General features: G+C 36.9%; 5 protein-coding genes across 7 annotated transcripts; 4 read left to right on the top strand and 1 right to left on the bottom strand.

Moving 5' to 3' along the window:
- On the top strand, nt 2,530–4,697 carry LOC104709940 (pentatricopeptide repeat-containing protein At5g04780). Its single transcript, XM_010426476.2, has one exon. The coding sequence runs from the start codon at nt 2,530–2,532 to the stop codon at nt 4,435–4,437; it is 1,908 nt and encodes a 635-aa protein (XP_010424778.1). The 3' UTR covers nt 4,438–4,697.
- On the top strand, nt 4,582–5,518 carry LOC104708641 (uncharacterized protein At4g29660-like). Its single transcript, XM_010425236.2, has 2 exons — nt 4,582–4,846; nt 5,098–5,518. Exons 1-2 carry the CDS (start codon nt 4,652–4,654, stop codon nt 5,215–5,217), a joined length of 315 nt encoding a protein of 104 aa, XP_010423538.1. The 5' UTR covers nt 4,582–4,651; the 3' UTR covers nt 5,218–5,518.
- LOC104709939 (ankyrin repeat-containing protein ITN1-like) lies at nt 6,000–8,704 on the bottom strand. The gene is made up of 2 exons (XM_019228843.1): nt 8,392–8,704; nt 6,000–7,143 (listed from the first exon to the last, which is right to left on the bottom strand). Exons 1-2 carry the CDS (start codon nt 8,702–8,704, stop codon nt 6,101–6,103), a joined length of 1,356 nt encoding a protein of 451 aa, XP_019084388.1. The 3' UTR covers nt 6,000–6,100.
- On the top strand, nt 11,732–12,966 carry LOC104708640 (40S ribosomal protein S17-4-like). The gene is made up of 2 exons (XM_010425235.1): nt 11,732–11,814; nt 12,376–12,966. Exon 2 carries the CDS (start codon nt 12,403–12,405, stop codon nt 12,817–12,819), a length of 417 nt encoding a protein of 138 aa, XP_010423537.1. The 5' UTR covers nt 11,732–11,814; nt 12,376–12,402; the 3' UTR covers nt 12,820–12,966.
- On the top strand, nt 13,135–18,078 carry LOC104708639 (pentatricopeptide repeat-containing protein At5g04810, chloroplastic-like). Of its 3 annotated transcripts, none has more exons than XM_010425232.2 (11): nt 13,135–14,063; nt 14,231–14,358; nt 14,531–14,671; nt 14,780–14,866; nt 14,959–15,112; nt 15,791–15,850; nt 15,934–16,362; nt 16,453–16,537; nt 16,987–17,197; nt 17,278–17,407; nt 17,505–18,078. In XM_010425232.2, exons 1-11 carry the CDS (start codon nt 13,155–13,157, stop codon nt 18,015–18,017), a joined length of 2,847 nt encoding a protein of 948 aa, XP_010423534.1. In that variant the 5' UTR covers nt 13,135–13,154; the 3' UTR covers nt 18,018–18,078. The 3 variants fall into 3 exon arrangements, with proteins under 3 accessions (XP_010423534.1, XP_010423536.1, XP_010423535.1); XM_010425233.2 differs by lacking the exon at nt 16,453–16,537 and adding an exon at nt 16,605–16,819 and having other exon boundaries at nt 13,136–14,063; nt 15,934–16,147; nt 16,902–17,197; XM_010425234.2 differs by lacking the exon at nt 16,453–16,537 and having other exon boundaries at nt 16,902–17,197.

Raw genomic sequence — 19,005 nt, 5'->3', positions numbered from 1 at the left:
AGGAACAAGTAGCCGACTTCTTGACAAAGGCATTAGGACGAGCTCAGTTCATTTATCTACTTGGCAAGATGGGAGTTCGGGATATCCACACTCGCCATCTTAAGGGGGAGTAATAGGAGAAGATATATACAAATATTGGGAGGATTAGGATTACCAATATTTGTTAGATTTGATCTTATCTATTTACTTAAGGCTCAAGCTATTGCTAGCCTATATATTGTACTCTAAACGTTTGATATGAATATAAGAAAACATTCACAGCAATTCTGTGTTTTGACAACCTTAATTAGGTTTCTAGTTAGGATACTAAATATATTATTTCGACAGTTCTGCAGTTCTGCAGGGTACTCAATTAGATAAACAAATATTCATATTAAAGTTTAGGCACTACACTAAAACTATCAGTAGTTTTTTATTAAAGATGTCTTTAGTTTTTTATTTTCTTTTTAGTTTTTATATAGATCAGGAATGTGTAAGCTAGGATCGAATCTGTGATCTCAATTCGTATAATCAGTCCAATTATTTTTTACTAATGAACATCCCAATAATTATGTGAGCTGTTTGATCAGGATAATATTCATAATTACATTTATATATTATTTTTTGAAGTGGATGATATATATCTCGAATCTAAAAATAACTGTGTTTTAGTGGGAGACGACACTTGCTTGTATTCTCTCTCTTTTTGGTGACTATATTCTTAAGGATGGGGTCCAAATTAAGAAAAGGCCATTATTTTCAAGATCATCACATTGTTGGAAACTTATTTTCATATATTTTATGTATATATGGATTTGTTTTTTTTGACATTATTCTGCCAATAGCAAGATGTGATTCTATTGGCGGCAATACAAAGATTTGATGTCTTTCTAGAAACACCGCTTTACTATAAAGCAATGAGTTCCCTCTGCAAAAGGGTTCAAATCTAAGCGTGAGGTGTTCTCTTTTGAATTTTCATTGATCCTAAATTACAAACCTTAATGCTACTTTCTACATTGGATTAACTTAACTACCAATATTTATTTCATTTTTTTTTTTTTTTTAGTTTTACAAAGACAACATGTATTTTGTTTTTCAACGGCTATGTAAGAACCTATCTTAAGTCTAAAACTAACAAAATAGTATCTTGGATTTGGGAATAATTATTACTGTAGTATGATTTGCGGTAATGTTTCTAAAATGTAGTAGATTAAATGAAGTAAATCTATAGCCTAATCCTTGATTAAATAATTTATGGGACCACGAAAATGTCAACCTCTTTTAAACCATTCAAAGCACAATCTAAGACAAGTTGTGTAGCAAGATCGAGTGAGTCCACTAATCAGTATAGCTAGCTCGATAGGTCTAATCTAATTCTTTTCACTTTTTGTTGACATTTTTGTCACGAATTTTTTTCCCCGACTTCTCATGAGCTTTGACATTCACTTGAAAGAAACACACTCTTTACATATAAAAGCAGTGCTCTCCAAAAAGAAAAAAGAAATCATAAGAGGAAAGATAGGAAGAAAGAAAGATAAGAGTTTGATTTTAGATTCTCACCAAACAGCAAAAACTTTGGCAACTTGCAATACCTTCCACATTTTTATTAATCAAAAAAAAAAGTCATAAATAAAGTTAAGACATTCCATTCTATTCCATGATGTGATAATCTTGTCGTCAAGTTGGTCTTTTACTCATATTTCAACATTCTTAATCATACAATACGGGAATCGCAAAATCTTATATATGTGCTTTCTTTCACCAATTGTTGTAGATTATTATATCTTTATCACAAATTATTTTTCAGTTAAACTAAGGTAGATAAAGATAAATCTCACTAAGTTTTTAGACTACAATCATTCAGTTCCAGTAGCTATAGCTACTTTTCTACTTTGCTGGGGAATACCAACACCCACCACCTGCTGCCTTTGTTCTACCTATGACGAGTCACACACGCATTTGTTTTTAACATGTCCGTTTAGCGACCAGATATGGGCAAGGCTCCAATCTCACCTCCACCTGAACCAAATTGGTTTCCATACTTGGGCATCCCTTATTGCCTGGACAAGAATCAAGACGGATTCTGCTCCCCCAATTATCCGGAAGCTCGCTAGTCAAGCTGTGGTGTACCACCTCTGGAAGCTCAGGAATAATATCCTCCACAACCAACGCTCTCTCACCCCTGCTGCTCTCTTTGTAGACATCGAGAGGGAGATTCGCGATACCATCACTGCCAGAGAAACCCGGAAGCATTTCAGGAATCTCATGGCCCTCTGGACTGAATAGCTACTATCTGTTGATTTCTTCTTCAACTTTCTTTTGTAACCCTTGTTTTTTATTTCTTTTTTGGCAAGGTTACAAAACTCTTAGGTGGCATTTTTGTATAACCTCAAACATTTCATTTAATATGAATATTCACATTCCTATCAAAAAAAAAAAAAAAAGACTCGTAATTGTATAACACAGTAAAAAAAAGAATGGACTTGAGAAAAAGCCCATTAATAATATTCAAAAGTACTACACTTTAGACATTTAGGCCCAAAACTAAGTATGTTGTCTCTGTCGCTACCAAGGAGGAACACACTTGGTTTCACGGTGAACTTCTTGATCCGATGCAAGATCTTGCCAAGAATAAGCCACACGACATCTCTATCCCGATACATCTCCGTGTGCGCCAATTATGAGCAGGAGGAAGTATCACCTGAACGATATAACAATGAGTTTTCAAATCGTAACGTGGTTTACGAAATCTTGCAGCTCTATGCTAGAAACAGATCTGTTATGGAAGCAAAAGCTTGCCACGGGAGGATCATACGTATCGAGTTGCAGGGAGATGTTACTGTGTGGAATGTTCTTATTAATGCTTACTCCAAGTGTGGCTTTGTGAATCTTGCTCGCCAAGTGTTCGATGGAATGCTTGATAGAAGCTTGGTTTCTTGGAACACAATGATTGGTTTGTATACTCGGAACAGAATGGAGTCAGAAGCATTGGATCTTTTCTTGGAGATGCGAAATGAAGGGTTTAAGTTTAGCGAATTCACGATCTCTAGTGTTCTTTCTGCTTGTGGGGCAAATTGTGATGCCTTGGAATGCAAAAAATTGCATTGTTTGTCAGTGAAGACATCTCTTGAATTAAATTTGTACGTTGGTACTGCATTGGTTGATCTTTATGCAAAATGCGGGATGATCAAGGACGCAGTGCAGGTTTTTGAGTCTATGCAGGACAAGAGTTCAGTTACATGGAGTTCTATGGTGGCAGGCTATGTTCAAAACAAGAATTATGAAGAGGCTCTCCTTCTTTATCGTCGAGTTCAGAGAATGAGTCTAGAGCAGAATCAGTTTACTTTATCTTCAGTAATTTGCGCTTGTTCAAATCTGGCAGCTTTAATAGAAGGGAGACAGATGCATGCTGTTATACATAAGTCTGGGTTTGGTTTTAATGTCTTTGTGGCATCCGCTGCAGTTGATATGTATGCTAAATGCGGAAGCTTGAGAGAGTCCTATATTATATTCACGGAAGTGAAAGAGAAGAATATCGAGCTTTGGAACACGATCATCTCAGGGTTTGCAAAGCATGCTCGTCCTAAGGAAGTGATGATCTTGTTTGAGAAAATGCAGCAAGATGGAATGCACCCAAATGAGGTTACTTTTAGTTCCTTGTTATCTGTTTGTGGTCACACTGGTTTGGTCGAAGAAGGAAGGAGATTTTTCAAACTCATGAAAACCACGTACGGTTTATCGCCAAATGTGGTTCATTACTCCTGTATGGTTGATATCTTTGGTCGCGCTGGGCTACTGTCTGAAGCATATGAGTTGATAAAGTCTATTCCTTTCGACCCTACTGCTTCCATTTTGGGTTCTCTTCTTGCTTCTTGTAGAGTCTACAAAAACCTCGAGCTAGCAGAAGTTGCAGCCAAGAAACTATTCGAATTAGAACCAGAAAATGCTGGTAATCATGTCTTACTATCCAATATATACGCGGCAAACAAACAGTGGGATGAAATCGCCAAATCAAGGAAGCTTCTCAGGGACAGCGACGTTAAAAAAGTAAGAGGAAAAAGTTGGATTGAAATTAAGGACAAGGTCCACACTTTTAGCGTGGGAGAAAGCGGTCATCCGAGAATCCGTGAGATCAGTTCGACGTTAGAAAATCTGGTGATTGAACTGAGGAAGTTTGGATACAAACCAAGCATAGAACACGAGCTGCACGATGTGGAGATAGGGAAGAAAGAGGAGCTTTTGTTGCAGCACAGTGAGAAGCTGGCTTTGGTTTTTGGTTTAATGTGTTTACCAGAGGGTTCTATTGTGAGGATCATGAAGAATCTGAGGATATGTGTGGATTGCCATGAATTCATGAAGGCTGCATCAATGGCTACAGGAAGATTAATCATTGTTAGAGATGTTAATAGGTTTCACCATTTCAGTGATGGTCATTGTTCTTGTAGAGAATTTTGGTGACAAACTCTGTTTTAGCCTTTTAGGACACATAAAATAAGTTGTTGAGCTAATCGGGTCTCCGTTAAGCGCTATTGAATTGGATCTTAGGCCCAATAATGAAACTATTTTTACGGCCCATCGGTAGATGAAAATTAAAGCCTAAAGAAAGGCAAATTTTATCTCAGGCGCCGCCGCGAAACAGCAAAAATCCAAAAGATCGGCGAAGATTTGAGAGATGCAAGGAGGAGTGTGGAGCCAACTATGGAGGAAATACGCTGATTATAAGTACAACAAGTTCGAGAGATTCGCTGTTTGGGAAATGATCGAACCTTACCGCCGACCAAAAACCTTCACGGCTCTGATTACGATCTATGTCGCCGCCTTTTACACCGGCGTCATCGGCGCTGCAGTTACAGAGCAACTCTACAAGGTGAGGCTAGATTTTGTCGGTTCTAATCTGATTCTGCGTGTTTAAGGGTCCAAAAATGTGATGAAATTGGAAATGCTTCATTGCTGAGATTTGATGATTGTCGATTTCGTGATCAAGAATTAAAAAGCTAGACTTGAATTGTTTCTTCATGGGACTTTTCATTAGGTTTCTTGATTAGTATCTAATCTAATCCATTAGGTTATGCTCTCTCTTGTTTTTTTTTTCTAGTGTGAACTTTTAATGTAAAACAGGAGAAGTTTTGGGAAGAGCACCCGGGGAAAACGGTGCCTCTGATGAAGCCTGTATTCTATCGAGGACCATGGAGAGTTTATCGCGGTGAGGCTATTGCTTCTGATGCTAGCAGTCTGTGAAGGTAACAACGATTTAGGCTAATCAGAGACTATGGTCAAAAGATATAACTCCGCTATGTGCATCCTTTATGCTGGTGTTTATAAACCAACTTTTGTGTTCTGTATGTATCCTACTGAAAGTTGTTTAAATGTTCTCTAGGCATCTGGTCGGTATATTATGCTTGTAGACAACAATAAGGTCTATTGACGAATAGACTCTCTTAAAGAATTTGATTTTTCCTACTTGTAATGGCAGTCTCATTATAGTATTAATGATTTGATAAGGGTATCCATCTATTCCTTTGGATACCTCTCATTTCCATTATTAGTACATTGTACTCTTCTGGTGCCTTGAAATAAAACATTCCCAAATAAGAGAAGCAAACAGTTTTATGTCTTCAAACTAGGTACCATCACTTTCTTTTTTCAATATATATATAGGTTCTTGTGGTGATGACAACCTACGGCACTATACCATCCAAAGCCAAAGAATTGATTTCGTTAGGCCTTAGCTCTCAAAGGGCCATGGCTTGAACTTGGCCAGTGTAGTGCCTTTAGCCTTCCTGTGTCCTTTAGTGTAGCCACCGAACGAGTCAAAACCCAACATCATGATGATCTTTCGAACCAACTACATTGTCTAAGCGACTCATTTTAATAATAAGAATATCTGAATATGATACTGATCTTCTTTGTGCCGGACCAAGAAAAGTAGAAAACATTTTCCTATATTTTGACATTTTCTCTTTTAAAAATATTCTTTCGATTTCCAAAATTCTATGGAATTGAAACCAAAATCTCCCATACAATACATTTCCATTTAACTTTCGTTAGTACCATATATATGACCATATCTTTTAGGTATCCGCTAGATCCTTGTGCAATAAATTTACATATAGGCTATTCTTTAAAACCAGCGTTTCGTATTGCGGTGAAATAGTCCTTTGCCGTACGTGAAAGAAATCATCTCCTTGAATAGGGAATATTGCAATATCAAGAAGAGAACGCCAGGAATATAAGCGAGTGGCACCACGGAGACTACAAGAATTGGCCTTTTACGCATCGACGCAAAAAGCGCAGTGGTGAATGCAATAAGCATTGCCGCGATAGCGATGAACAGAATGGTTAGAGCCAAAATCATCTTTCTAGGAAGTGACACGATGAAGTCGTCGAAAGAGTATCTTGCAGTGAGAATGCTAAGGAATATGAGGACGGAGGTGCAAGAGGCGAAGAAAGAGAGAGCGTCTACGATGATGAACGCCATAAAATGTGAGTCTCTTAGAAGCAGAGGCTCGCCCGAAATTTCATCTGTACCTCCAGGAACAGTGAATATGGCTTGAAAAGTGACAGTTGCAATGATTGCGGCAACGAAACTACACGCAGTGGCAGTACATTTCATCCATTTTTCTGCTTCTTTTCGTAGAGGCTCATGAGACGCTTCAAATACTTGTCGCGGGGTCTTGCTCTCTTTGTTTTTTTCCACTATTTCACGTTCTGACACCAAGCTCTTTACTTCCTCAAACCAATGAGTCTCTCTTTGCATCTTGAGAGCAGCTCCGGCAACCTGAGAGAGCTGCTCAGGAGGAGAGAGCTGAGCAGCGATATGGAGAATGTTGTTGTGTTCTTGGTCGTAAGATCTAAGGAGGCTTATTTTTCTATCATCTAAACCATAGATTAGGTTAAAGATCGCTTCTTTCCTGAATCCGACCGCCAGCTGAAAGAGGTTTCGACCAGAAGTAGGTTCAGAGATCCAGAGAAGTTGAGGGTTACTTTTGATTATCTCGATGAAAAATTCCTTGTTCCCATACTCCACTGCATCAAGTAGTGCTTTATAGACCGTCTCCTTCCAACTGTCGTCCTTGACCATGGCTGGTAGTGGCTTGCACATTTTTTGTAACAAGTTATGAGCTTTGGAATGTTTCTTTTTCAGCTCAAATATTTGCTTGATTCCTATGCAAAAAGCAAAAAAAAGTATAGGATATGTTAGCGAATAATTAGAAGTAATATCGAGGGATGAAGGGATACATCTTTAGAATTTTTTTTTTGGTTTTCTTTTTTTTTTTTTTGTTATAGAGCATTTAAAAATAACACTTCAATTAGTTTAAAAGTGGTTTTAAATTGAAAACTTGTCAGTAGCCACTACTCTCATCGTCACATATACTACTCGTGGCGAAGTGTGCGTTTGTAGAACAAATTAGTCTTGATTTCGACCATATCGTGGTTATCTACTAGACTACTATAACTTAAAAATGTTTTTTTTTGGAAATGAAAAAAATTTCGGGCTTATATCTAGCTAGATTGACTCTTTTTTTTGCCACCATATATATAATATAACTCTATTGTAGCATAGATTTATAAATTTGGAGACAATTTTAAACAAGTTAGACCCACCAAATCGTTTGGGAAGACCTTGTATTGTCATCCAAAATAGACCTGATGAAGGGAAAGACGCAGCATTAAACTTCAATATTGAAATTATCGTTTTGGATAGTAAATCAAAGAGTGGATGTGCATGACATACGTTGGTAGGGGTTTGGTCTCGACGCCCCAGAATCAGTTAGAAAATCTAAGTCTATCCCTACCAAAGGAAGATATAATATACGAAACAATTATGATCAATAAATGGTTATAATGGAATAAAAAAAAAAAAAAAGAAGATTAATGGATTATAATGTGGGATACATACAAGAGTAGATGCGACGTCCCAAAAACCCAAGATGGCAGTGACTACGAAACAATTCAGGTTTGGAAGCCAAGAACCTTAGTGGAGATGATATTTGACGTGGGTGTTTAGTCACGACCAGAGGCGGGTCTTGTTCGAGGAACCCGTCGACGATGGCCAACGCGGTATCTAACAGTCCATTAAACCAAATTATTATGTCCGTTTACGTATACTGAACTGCATTTATTTAGAAGCATTTTGTCCACAAAAATGCATCTAACAAACTACAAGATATGCCTACAAATGCCAACAAGGTTCCTAAATTTCTATCCTAGCCCCAACCGAAAATTTGTAATGCAACTCATGTTTATTATACGTCATTTAACAACGAGTATACAATATAGTATTCATTCATGTCCCCTAGATATCAAACTTAACACTAGTCAATTTGCAATAGGAATCAAGCAAATACATGAGGTAAAATATAGAAACCGTAAAGCTCATGATGGGAATGTGCAAGTATTCAAAAGACTTACCGAGAAATCCATAAAATACGGCATCGAAAAGGAGACATCTTGCCCAATATCCTTCATCATGCATCAAAACTCTAGAAGGTGTTTTCTCATAAAGATAACGAGTGACTTCTCTATGTCCTGCATTAGATGCCCGCACCACCGGTATAGCTAGCCGATAACTACCTGGATGCTCTTGAGAAAGCACCTCAGAATTTTTTTCGTACAATTTCTTGACAATCTCCAAATTGCCATTACCAGCAACAATATCGAACGCTAAACTGTGACAAAGAGTCTCTTCTATCCTCTGACTCACCGTTTGAACAGGCCTCTCCATTCTTCGCAATAGCTCATCGACGATCTTCAACTGACCGCAACTACATGCTTTAAGCAACGATGCCTCTAAGACGGCAGTTGTGGTTTCGACTGGCAACAAAAACTCTCTCACGCTTTCCAAATCGCCGTGGCTTATGGCTTGTGAAAGTGGTAAATGTTGAGAGTATTCATCTAAATCTACACCGATACATAAATAAGAAGAAGAGAGACATAAATTTATATGTCAGATCAATGATTCCATAAAAACTTACGACTGTAAGTTATATGAACTTGCATGTTAAAGTCTTTGAGATAGCCAGCCAGAATCCAGATCAGTTCCTAAATTTCTCTGAAGATGGCGATTTTCTAGAAGCTTCCTCTTTGTTTAAAATTCAACAGTAAGGTGTTTTATTTATTCGTTTGGATGCAAAAGTTATTTGTTTATCCAATTTAGCATTTTTATTGGGGTACGTAGAGGAATCTCAAAATTATCAATACAACTTTCAACTTTGCATCAAGAGGAATCTCAAAATTATCAATACAACATTTTCATCCAATTTACTAAATATAAAATTACCATTACCAAACTAATTAAAATATCAAAACATCCCAGTTAACTTTTTTATTCGTGTACGTATTTTATCATATTTTGGGTTAAAATAGCCGAATAAATATTTTTATGGAATTGGGATTTTTACCGAAATCTGTTAGTGTACGTATTCTATATGTTAAACTTTTTTTATTTAAAATATTTTGGGCTAGAATGATATGTTAGATTAACTTCACAAGAAGGAATTGTAATCGTGTAGCTCATAATTTGGCTAAATTTGATTGTATTGCTAATGATTTTTATATTGAGTCTGTATCTGTGCCTGAATGGCTTCATGAACCTCTGTACTGACAATCTTTAAGGAAATATGAGTTCACTTTGTGGGGAACAAAAAAATAGTGTAATAGTTTAATTGAGAAATAACGGAATCAATAGAACCACAATATATAATTTTAAACTGAATACAAATTATTGGAAAAATGCCAAAAAGCTACTGATCAGTAGTAAATGAATGAATTTTCTCTAATTTAGTTATAATTGTTAAACATGCCGAATAAATTAAAAATCACTCGTTACTTATTATGTTTTATTAGTCAATGCAAATTTTTCTGAATGATATATATTTAGTCGAATCACGTTTTCAAAACGTTAAATAGTGAAATGTATACTATTCAAGCCATTTATTTATCAAACATAAATACATTCTTTTAAAATCATTTTACTATTTTAGTATAAATTGTAATTATTCTTATAGTTAAGGTTTTAAATGAAGTAATGAACAAAATCACATTTTTTTGTCAGTAACATGCATTATACGAATTAATAATATCACCAACACGACCATTAGACTATATATTTTTGTTATTTAAAAACGAACAACGCTAGGTAAAGGAACTTTGTTATCTTTTAATGCTAAAACAAGTTTTTAAGAACGGACAACAACTGTCTACCAAACTTCTTGCTAGAGTTATAACCCAAGTACCACGCAGAACCTGGTAGTTACCAAAATCCCTTCCGTATTACTAATCAAGTTAAAGCACAAACCGAAGTGAATTAACGTGTAACGGTAGAAGAAACATTTCGATTTGTGTTTCTGGTAGAATATCTCCGTCCGAGATCTCCTACCAGTTTCTACACAAAATTGCCACAAGTGATTTAAGTACATGAACTAAATGATGAAAAGATAACTACTGTACTTGGACTGAAACAAAAACTAAAGGAGCAAGCTAAAGAACCTGGCATTTGTCCTGACGTTTGTTCGGATGTCGTATTTACAATTTCTCTGCACTTCTCGTTTTCGTTCGGGCACTCTTTTTATTTATAAGGTCTTTTTAATCTAAAGTTATACGCAATTGCGTCATCACATTCTTTCTTTTATGTCTTACTCTAGTTTTTGTAAGTCTTCCAGTAGTGCTCTACATTTTTTTCTTTTCAATTCCCTAAACAAATGGACGGTTAACTCGCTCAATTTTTTGTCAAAGTTTCCTTTGGTTCCTGATAAATTTGTACATTACTTAAGAAAAATGGACATAATGCCCGTAGACATAGTCTACAAAAAAAAAACATTCAATAATCAATATGTTTACTTTGTTTGTTTGACCTTTTTTTCCTTATTTTTTTGTTATGATTCCCGAAATGGTCATCGATAATGCCCGTAGACTTTTTGTTATGATTCTCTTTTCTGATCAAAAGAAAAAAAAAACTTATATGACGTTTGTGATTTGTCTTTTAGAGAATCCATCAAAGTAGTTATATATATATATATATATATATATATATATATATATATATATATATATATATTAATTCTTTATGAAATTAAATAGTTTTCCAAAGATGATAAATTTCTTTTATTGTCACCTTAGGAAAAAAGAAAAAGAATCAGTCGCCAAAAGGTCCACAGAACAATATATACTACCAAATGACAATAAAAGAAATTTATAAGTTATGCATTTAAAGAAATTTATAAATTTAAAGAAAGGAAAAATAAAAAAGGAACCAAGTGTTCTTTTTGCTATTTATTAAATCACTCACCTTTGGCTTTGGGAAAATCTTTTTTTTTTTCTTTTCCATAACACATATTTTCGTTAAATAAAAATCTGGGATTAACCCCGACAACATTGCCTCCTATAATAATGTAGACCTACAACAAAAGATTTTTGACTTTTAACAATTTTGGAGAAGTTTTTCTCATTCAAACTCTCTAAAAAAATTCATTCAGAAATTCAGTTTTCAAAACTCATCCAAATACCTAATCTAACTTATGTTCTTAATTATCACCAAAACGAATGCGTCCAGATACCGCAGCTGGTTCAGCAAACAAACGGCACCAAAATAAAAATAAAAGATGTTTAGGACGCAAAATAAATACTTAATTTGTTGGGCTTATTGGGTCTCAGCTAAGGCGTTACTAACTAAATTGGATATTAGGCCCAATAATAATATAACGATTGTTACGGCCCATAGCAGGATGAAAATTAAACCCTAAAGAGAGAACCTCTTTATTTATATAGAAAGGCAATTTTATCACCTCCGTCTTTGCTTCTTTGTTATTTGCCGCCGCCGCTTCTTCGTCCTCGCAGGTATGTTCTGGTTAGCCCTAGAGTTTTGTGTCATTTGTCGAAAATTGCAGAAGCTTTTGCTGTATGTTTGATCTTTTGTTGCGGTTTTTGTCTCTGTAGCTATAAAATTTGTCAATTTCTCGGTAAGATAATGGAAATGTAGTGAAGTAGAGTTGATTGATTTACCATCTGATGCTGCTCAATCTTGGTTCTTGTTGTTTAGTTTGATGTATCGATGACTTAAGATTTTGTTAATTAACATGAGTCCTCTTTCAAGGTCAGTTTCCATATGTTGATGCATATCATCTCTTGATTCATCTGTAACTCTTTAAGACTCTGACATTGCAATTTTCTTGTAAGTTAAAGACACAAATCTACTCTTCTCTGTTGTTTACTTGATTGGCTATATGTTTTATGGATCTCTTTTGTTTCTGATTGTCATTGGCATTTCTGCGTTACACCTAGATCTTGAACTTTAGGGGCATTTCTTGATACATGTTTTGAACTTGATGATGCAATTGAATCCCTTAGTTCTATTGTTCTTCTTTCTCTAAGACATGTGGTAACTCTTTTTTTAAGCAGGTAAGTAAGCTAACAGGTAAGTGAAAGATGGGGCGTGTAAGAACCAAGACGGTGAAGAAATCTTCTCGTCAAGTGATTGAGAAGTACTACTCTCGCATGACTCTTGACTTCCACACCAACAAGAAGATCCTTGAAGAGGTCGCCATCATCCCTTCCAAGAGACTCCGCAACAAGATTGCTGGATTCTCCACCCACTTGATGAAACGTATCCAGAAGGGACCAGTCCGTGGTATCTCACTCAAGCTTCAAGAGGAAGAGCGTGAACGCCGCATGGACTTTGTTCCCGATGAGTCTGCTATCAAGACTGATGAGATCAAGGTCGACAAAGAGACTCTAGAGATGCTTGCTTCTCTTGGTATGTCTGACACTCCCGGCTTCTCTCAAGTCGAGCCACAAGCTATCGCAGCTACTGCCCCTTTCGGCAGGCCACCAAGAAGATACTAGGATGGCTTTGTTATCTTCATCCAGCCAATTCACTTGGCTCTCTTTCTTTCACAATTAGGGACAACAAAGACTTGTGCTTGTTTATTTTCTCTTTTGATTCAAGATTTATGTCTGAGATTGAAAGTGAGACTTTTATTTTTGATGGTTTTTGAGTTTTGCCAAACCAAAGATTGAAGTTTAAAACACAATTTTGAATTTTGCTAGTAAACAACCAAAGATTGAAGTTTAAAACACAGTTTGTGAAGGGCAAACTGGTAATTCTACACAGAAGGATCATGTTTCGTTATAACCAGAGAGAAGTGAAGAGAGACGAGAGAAAAGGAGAGATAGAGAGAATGGATAATGGAGGAAGCGTGTTGTCGCTCTCTGCTCCACACTTCCCTTACTCGGCCACCATTCTCCGACGTCACTCTCCGTTGGCTTCCATCTCTTTCTCCCTCAAACCACCGCCGCAACCACCACAACCTCCGCCCGATCCTCCTGAGAGTCCTCCTGACCTCCGCCGCCCTGTGAAATCTCTTGGCACTTCTTCTTCTTCTTCTTCTCCTTCTTCCCCTTCTCCTAAACCCCCTCTGAAGATTAATCCACTCAAGAAGGGTTTGACAAATCGTTCTTCTGAGGTTTCGAGTAATAAAGCTTCTTCCTTTAGCTCTTCTACTCTCGCATCCAAACTACGTTTGTCCAGCAAGCTATCTCCTCCTCCTCCTCCTCCTCCGCCTCCTGTGGAGGAAACCCAATTCCGAGATGACTTCCGAAGAGACAAGAAACCACCGGAAGAAGAAGAAACTCGAAAGCCGCAACAGGAGTTCCGACAAGAAGGGAAGATATTCGTCGGTAATTTACCGACATGGATAAAGAAACCAGAGTTGGAGGAGTTCTTCCGACAGTTCGGACCAATAGAGAATGTGATTCTAATCAAAGGGCATCACGAGGTCGAGAAAAACGCGGGGTTTGGGTTTATTATTTACGCGGCGGAGAAGTCCGCAATGAAAGCTGTGGAGTTCGACGGCGTAGAGTTTCACGGAAGGATATTGACGGTAAAGCTAGACGACGGGAAGAGGCTGAAAACGAAAGCTGAGCAGCGGGTGAGATGGGTAGAGGAAGGAGAAGAAGACGCTAAGATGTCGAATAAGTCGTCTTGGCATCAAGACAGAGAAGGGTCACGGAAGTCACTACAGAGGATTCTTGATACCAATGGAGATAACTGGCAAGCTGTTATTTCTGCTTTCGAGAAGATCAACAAGGTTTTGTCATTGTTTTTACATCAGTTTTGCTCTGTTTTCGACTTATATGATTTGTGATTGGAACGAACATAGGGGTCAATTGATGGTTGTGTAATCTTACTTATGTTTCGAATATGCTGTACGGTTGAAAACGTCTCGCTTATTCAATGTTTATACTTAATGCGCAGCCTTCTAGGACAGAGTTTGGTTTGATGGTGAAGTTCTATGGAAGAAGAGGTGATATGCATCGTGCACGTGAGACTTTTGAGAGGATGCGTGCGAGGGGTATCACACCAACATCACGTATTTACACAAGGTACCTTCTTTTGTGTTCATATTCTGATTAGTCAAACATGTCATGGCTAAGTCTTTGCTTGAATGAAGTTGACAATGAATTGGCACGCTGCCTTGTTTTGGTATCTTTGTTGCTATAAATGTAATTAGTTTCGGATTCCTCGAAGGTTAAAAAGAGGATTTGTTTCATGCAGCCTTATTCACGCTTATGCAGTTGGTAGAGACATGGAAGAAGCAGTGTCTTGTGTTCGTAAAATGAAGGAAGAAGGAATTGAGATGAGTTTGGTGACTTATAGTGTAATTGTTGGAGGATTCTCTAAAGCGGGAAATGCCGAGTAAGTAATATATTATGTCTGCTTGGATCTGTCACCATTCTTAAATCTTCAAATACTTTGTTGTATACTATTTGCTAGTTCGATCTAATACTTTGTTGTCTTTGGAAGAGCTGCAGATCACTGGTTTGATGAGGCCAATCGGATACACAAAACCCTTAATGCCAGTATTTATGGAAAAATCATATATGCACACTGGTAGGTAACCATTGATATGATATTCTGACTCTGTTAGTGTGGTTTGTTGGTTTTGTATTATTTAATCTAAAACATTCTGAACATATTCTCAGTCAGACGTGCAATATGGAGCGGGCAGAAGAATTGGTGAGGGAGATGGAAGAAGAAGGTATTGACGCTCCTATTGCCATCTACCATACCATGATGGATGGCTATACAATGGTCGCCGATGAGAAGAAAGGCTTAATTGTTTTCAAAAGACTTAAGGTAATCTTTTGCTTTAGAATTGTATTCTTTCTTGCTTCCTCTTTAGAAGAATCTGAGCAAGTGAAGATGATTTATTTTATTTGTTTTGCTATAGGAATGTGGATTCACTCCAACAGTTGTCACTTATGGANGGGAAATGCCGAGTAAGTAATATATTATGTCTGCTTGGATCTGTCACCATTCTTAAATCTTCAAATACTTTGTTGTATACTATTTGCTAGTTCGATCTAATACTTTGTTGTCTTTGGAAGAGCTGCAGATCACTGGTTTGATGAGGCCAATCGGATACACAAAACCCTTAATGCCAGTATTTATGGAAAAATCATATATGCACACTGGTAGGTAACCATTGATATGATATTCTGACTCTGTTAGTGTGGTTTGTTGGTTTTGTATTATTTAATCTAAAACATTCTGAACATATTCTCAGTCAGACGTGCAATATGGAGCGGGCAGAAGAATTGGTGAGGGAGATGGAAGAAGAAGGTATTGACGCTCCTATTGCCATCTACCATACCATGATGGATGGCTATACAATGGTCGCCGATGAGAAGAAAGGCTTAATTGTTTTCAAAAGACTTAAGGTAATCTTTTGCTTTAGAATTGTATTCTTTCTTGCTTCCTCTTTAGAAGAATCTGAGCAAGTGAAGATGATTTATTTTATTTGTTTTGCTATAGGAATGTGGATTCACTCCAACAGTTGTCACTTATGGATGCCTCATTAATCTTTATACTAAGGTAAGGAGAACAATAGTGTGTGTATGAGTATTATATGGATCTACTTCGTGTATTGTGTTTTGATGTTTGCATCCTCTTTTTAGGTTGGAAAGATTACAAAAGCTTTGGAAGTTAGCAGAACGATGAAGGAAGAGGGCATAAAGCATAATTTAAAGACTTATTCGATGATGATCAATGGATTTGTAAAACTAAAAGATTGGGCCAATGCGTTTGCTGTATTTGAAGATATGGTAAACGAAGGAATGAAACCGGATGTCATACTATATAACAACATCATTGCAGCATTCTGCGGAATGGGTAACATGGATCGAGCGATCCAGACTGTTAAGGAAATGCAAAAGCTGAGGCATAGGCCAACCACACGAACGTTTATGCCTATCATAAACGGATTTGCAAAATCCGGGGACATGAGGAGATCACTAGAAGTTTTCGATATGATGAGACGATGCGGGTGTGTTCCAACTGTTCACACTTTCAATGCTTTGATTAATGGTTTAGTTGAGAAACGTCAGGTATGTTTCAAGAATCTATGTCTCATATAGTTCTCCTATAGAGAGACTGTTGAATTGAGCTAAATTTCTTGTTAAAACTATTTTTTGTAGATGGAAAAAGCTGTTGAGATATTAGATGAGATGACTTTAGCTGGTGTTAGTGCGAACGAACACACTTACACAAAGATCATGCAAGGCTANCGAAGGAATGAAACCGGATGTCATACTATATAACAACATCATTGCAGCATTCTGCGGAATGGGTAACATGGATCGAGCGATCCAGACTGTTAAGGAAATGCAAAAGCTGAGGCATAGGCCAACCACACGAACGTTTATGCCTATCATAAACGGATTTGCAAAATCCGGGGACATGAGGAGATCACTAGAAGTTTTCGATATGATGAGACGATGCGGGTGTGTTCCAACTGTTCACACTTTCAATGCTTTGATTAATGGTTTAGTTGAGAAACGTCAGGTATGTCTATGTCTCATATAGTTCTCCTATAGAGAGACTGTTGAATTGAACTAAATCTCTTGTTAAAACTATTTTTTTGTAGATGGAAAAAGCTGTTGAGATATTAGATGAGATGACTTTAGCTGGTGTTAGTGCGAACGAACACACTTACACAAAGATCATGCAAGGCTATGCATCAGTAGGTGATACAGGAAAAGCCTTCGAGTATTTTACAAGACTTCAAAACGAAGGTTTGGAGGTTGATATTTTCACTTACGAGGCGTTACTTAAAGCTTGCTGCAAATCAGGACGGATGCAGAGTGCATTAGCTGTCACGAAAGAAATGAGCGCACGCAATATCCCACGCAATTCCTTCGTCTATAACATACTGATAGACGGGTAAAGTATCTGACTTTGTAGGCACTACTTTTATGGCCTGCTGCTAGAATTCTCATTTGTTTCCCTCTGGATTGTTTTAGATGGGCACGAAGAGGCGATGTATGGGAAGCTGCAGATTTGATACAACAGATGAAGAAGGAAGGTGTTAAACCCGACATTCATACTTACACATCCTTCATTAGCGCTTGCTCTAAGGCTGGTGACATGAATGTAAGTTTCCATTTCAAGAAGCAGAATCTTGTCTATGTTCTTTTCGTTTCACGTTGATTTGGTAACGAGAAATAAACTTTTGAAAATATTTTGACAGAGAGCTACGAAAACAATTGAAGACATGGCGGCACTAGGGGTGAGGCCTAACATCAAGACGTACACTACCTTAATAAAAGGATGGGCGCGAGCATCACTTCCAGAGAAGGCCTTAAATTGCTACGAGGAAATGAAGGCGATGGGGCTAAAACCGGACAAAGCTGTGTATCATTGCCTTCTGACTTCGCTTCTGTCGCGTGCTTCAATCGCAGAAGCTTACATTTACTCGGGAGTTATGACTATATGCAAGGAAATGGTTGAGGCAGGCTTGATCGTTGATATGGGAACTGCGGTTCACTGGTCTAAATGTCTGTGTAAGATCGAAGGTTCTGGTGGTGAGCTCACTGAGACGTTGCAGAAGACTTTCCCACCTGATTGGAGCTCGCATCATCACCACCATGGATTTTTGGATCAAGTTTCTGATGTTGACTCCGATGAAGATGATGTTGATGCTGAAGATGGTGAGGATGATGATGATGTTAACTCGGTTTCTGGTTTCTTATCTTACAAGTAAGAAAACAAACTGATATTGTAAGAAACTTTAGTATAGAGAGCGATGTCAGCATATTTTGTTTTATGTTTCTACAATATAAAATTTTATTGAAAAGTACAATTTCTTGATAAGTTAATAAAAAAATGACATCAGAAGATAAATCCAAAAAACAGACGAAAGCAAAGTTATTACATTTTGATCCATCTAGACATGTGGGTTATGCGGATTAGTTCGTAATTAACCGCCAAATAAGGAATGAAGGATTTGACAGATTTTGGTAGACTGTCTTAATCTTTGACATATTTGATATATTTTCATCGTAAATGATCTCTGATTAGTAGCATAACTGACTTATGATTTTTTCTTCAAAAAACGATACCTCTAGGCTCTAGGAAAGCTAAATCTGCATTAAAATTGTTGGATTTGAGCAGCATGCTTAACTCATAAATTTTAATGTCAGATTAACTAGTGGAAGTAGTATACTTCCAAAAATGGTTATTTCTGTCAGTATATAAAACCAGTCTGTTCTAAGATATCGATCATGTGCATATCCAAAATTCTAACTGAAAATGCATCTGAAAAATTCATATATAATTGTCAGGGAAAGAAAAAAAATATTATGACGACAAAAAAGATTTTTAAAAAATTGTAATTTTATATTCTTTGAAACAAAACTGTATATCTCACTGAGTGTTAACACCTAATAGAACAAACTACATTATCTTAACAACACATGTTTTGACAGTTTGATTATATAAAACTAATTAAATTTTAATGTTAATTTTGTGTATACGCATTAACTAAAATTAAGATTATAAGTTTTGTTTTATATTCTATTATATACTTAGAAGATATGCAAATCTGACTTCGAAAACAGAAAAATAATTGAGTGTCGATCCTTAATAAAACAGTAGTCATGAACTCTCCAACCTCACGAACCCATGCCTTTATACATATTAAATTTTGTAAAATACTCAATATAATTGGCCAATACGTTGCATGATAGGTT

This window comes from Camelina sativa, chromosome 8 (genome assembly GCF_000633955.1).
Source record: "Camelina sativa cultivar DH55 chromosome 8, Cs, whole genome shotgun sequence".
NCBI lineage: Eukaryota > Viridiplantae > Streptophyta > Magnoliopsida > Brassicales > Brassicaceae > Camelina > Camelina sativa.
The sequence above is the reverse complement of the archived record's forward strand: the minus strand, read 5'-3'. Positions and strand labels throughout refer to the sequence as shown.

Coding starts and splice junctions, on each gene's coding strand:
- LOC104709940 (XM_010426476.2), top strand. CDS start 2,530: ATGTTGTCTCTGTCGCTACCAAGGAGGAACACACTTGGTTTCACGGTG.
- LOC104708641 (XM_010425236.2), top strand. CDS start 4,652: ATGCAAGGAGGAGTGTGGAGCCAACTATGGAGGAAATACGCTGATTAT. Junction 4,847..5,097: donor TTACAGAGCAACTCTACAAG/GTGAGGCTAGAT, acceptor AATGTAAAACAG/GAGAAGTTTTGGGAAGAGCA.
- LOC104709939 (XM_019228843.1), bottom strand. CDS start 8,704: ATGGAGAGGCCTGTTCAAACGGTGAGTCAGAGGATAGAAGAGACTCTT. Junction 7,144..8,391: donor CGTATTTTATGGATTTCTCG/GTAAGTCTTTTG, acceptor CTTTTTGCATAG/GAATCAAGCAAATATTTGAG.
- LOC104708640 (XM_010425235.1), top strand. CDS start 12,403: ATGGGGCGTGTAAGAACCAAGACGGTGAAGAAATCTTCTCGTCAAGTG.
- LOC104708639 (XM_010425234.2), top strand. CDS start 13,155: ATGGATAATGGAGGAAGCGTGTTGTCGCTCTCTGCTCCACACTTCCCT. Junction 14,359..14,530: donor ACATCACGTATTTACACAAG/GTACCTTCTTTT, acceptor TGTTTCATGCAG/CCTTATTCACGCTTATGCAG. Junction 17,198..17,277: donor TATAACATACTGATAGACGG/GTAAAGTATCTG, acceptor GGATTGTTTTAG/ATGGGCACGAAGAGGCGATG.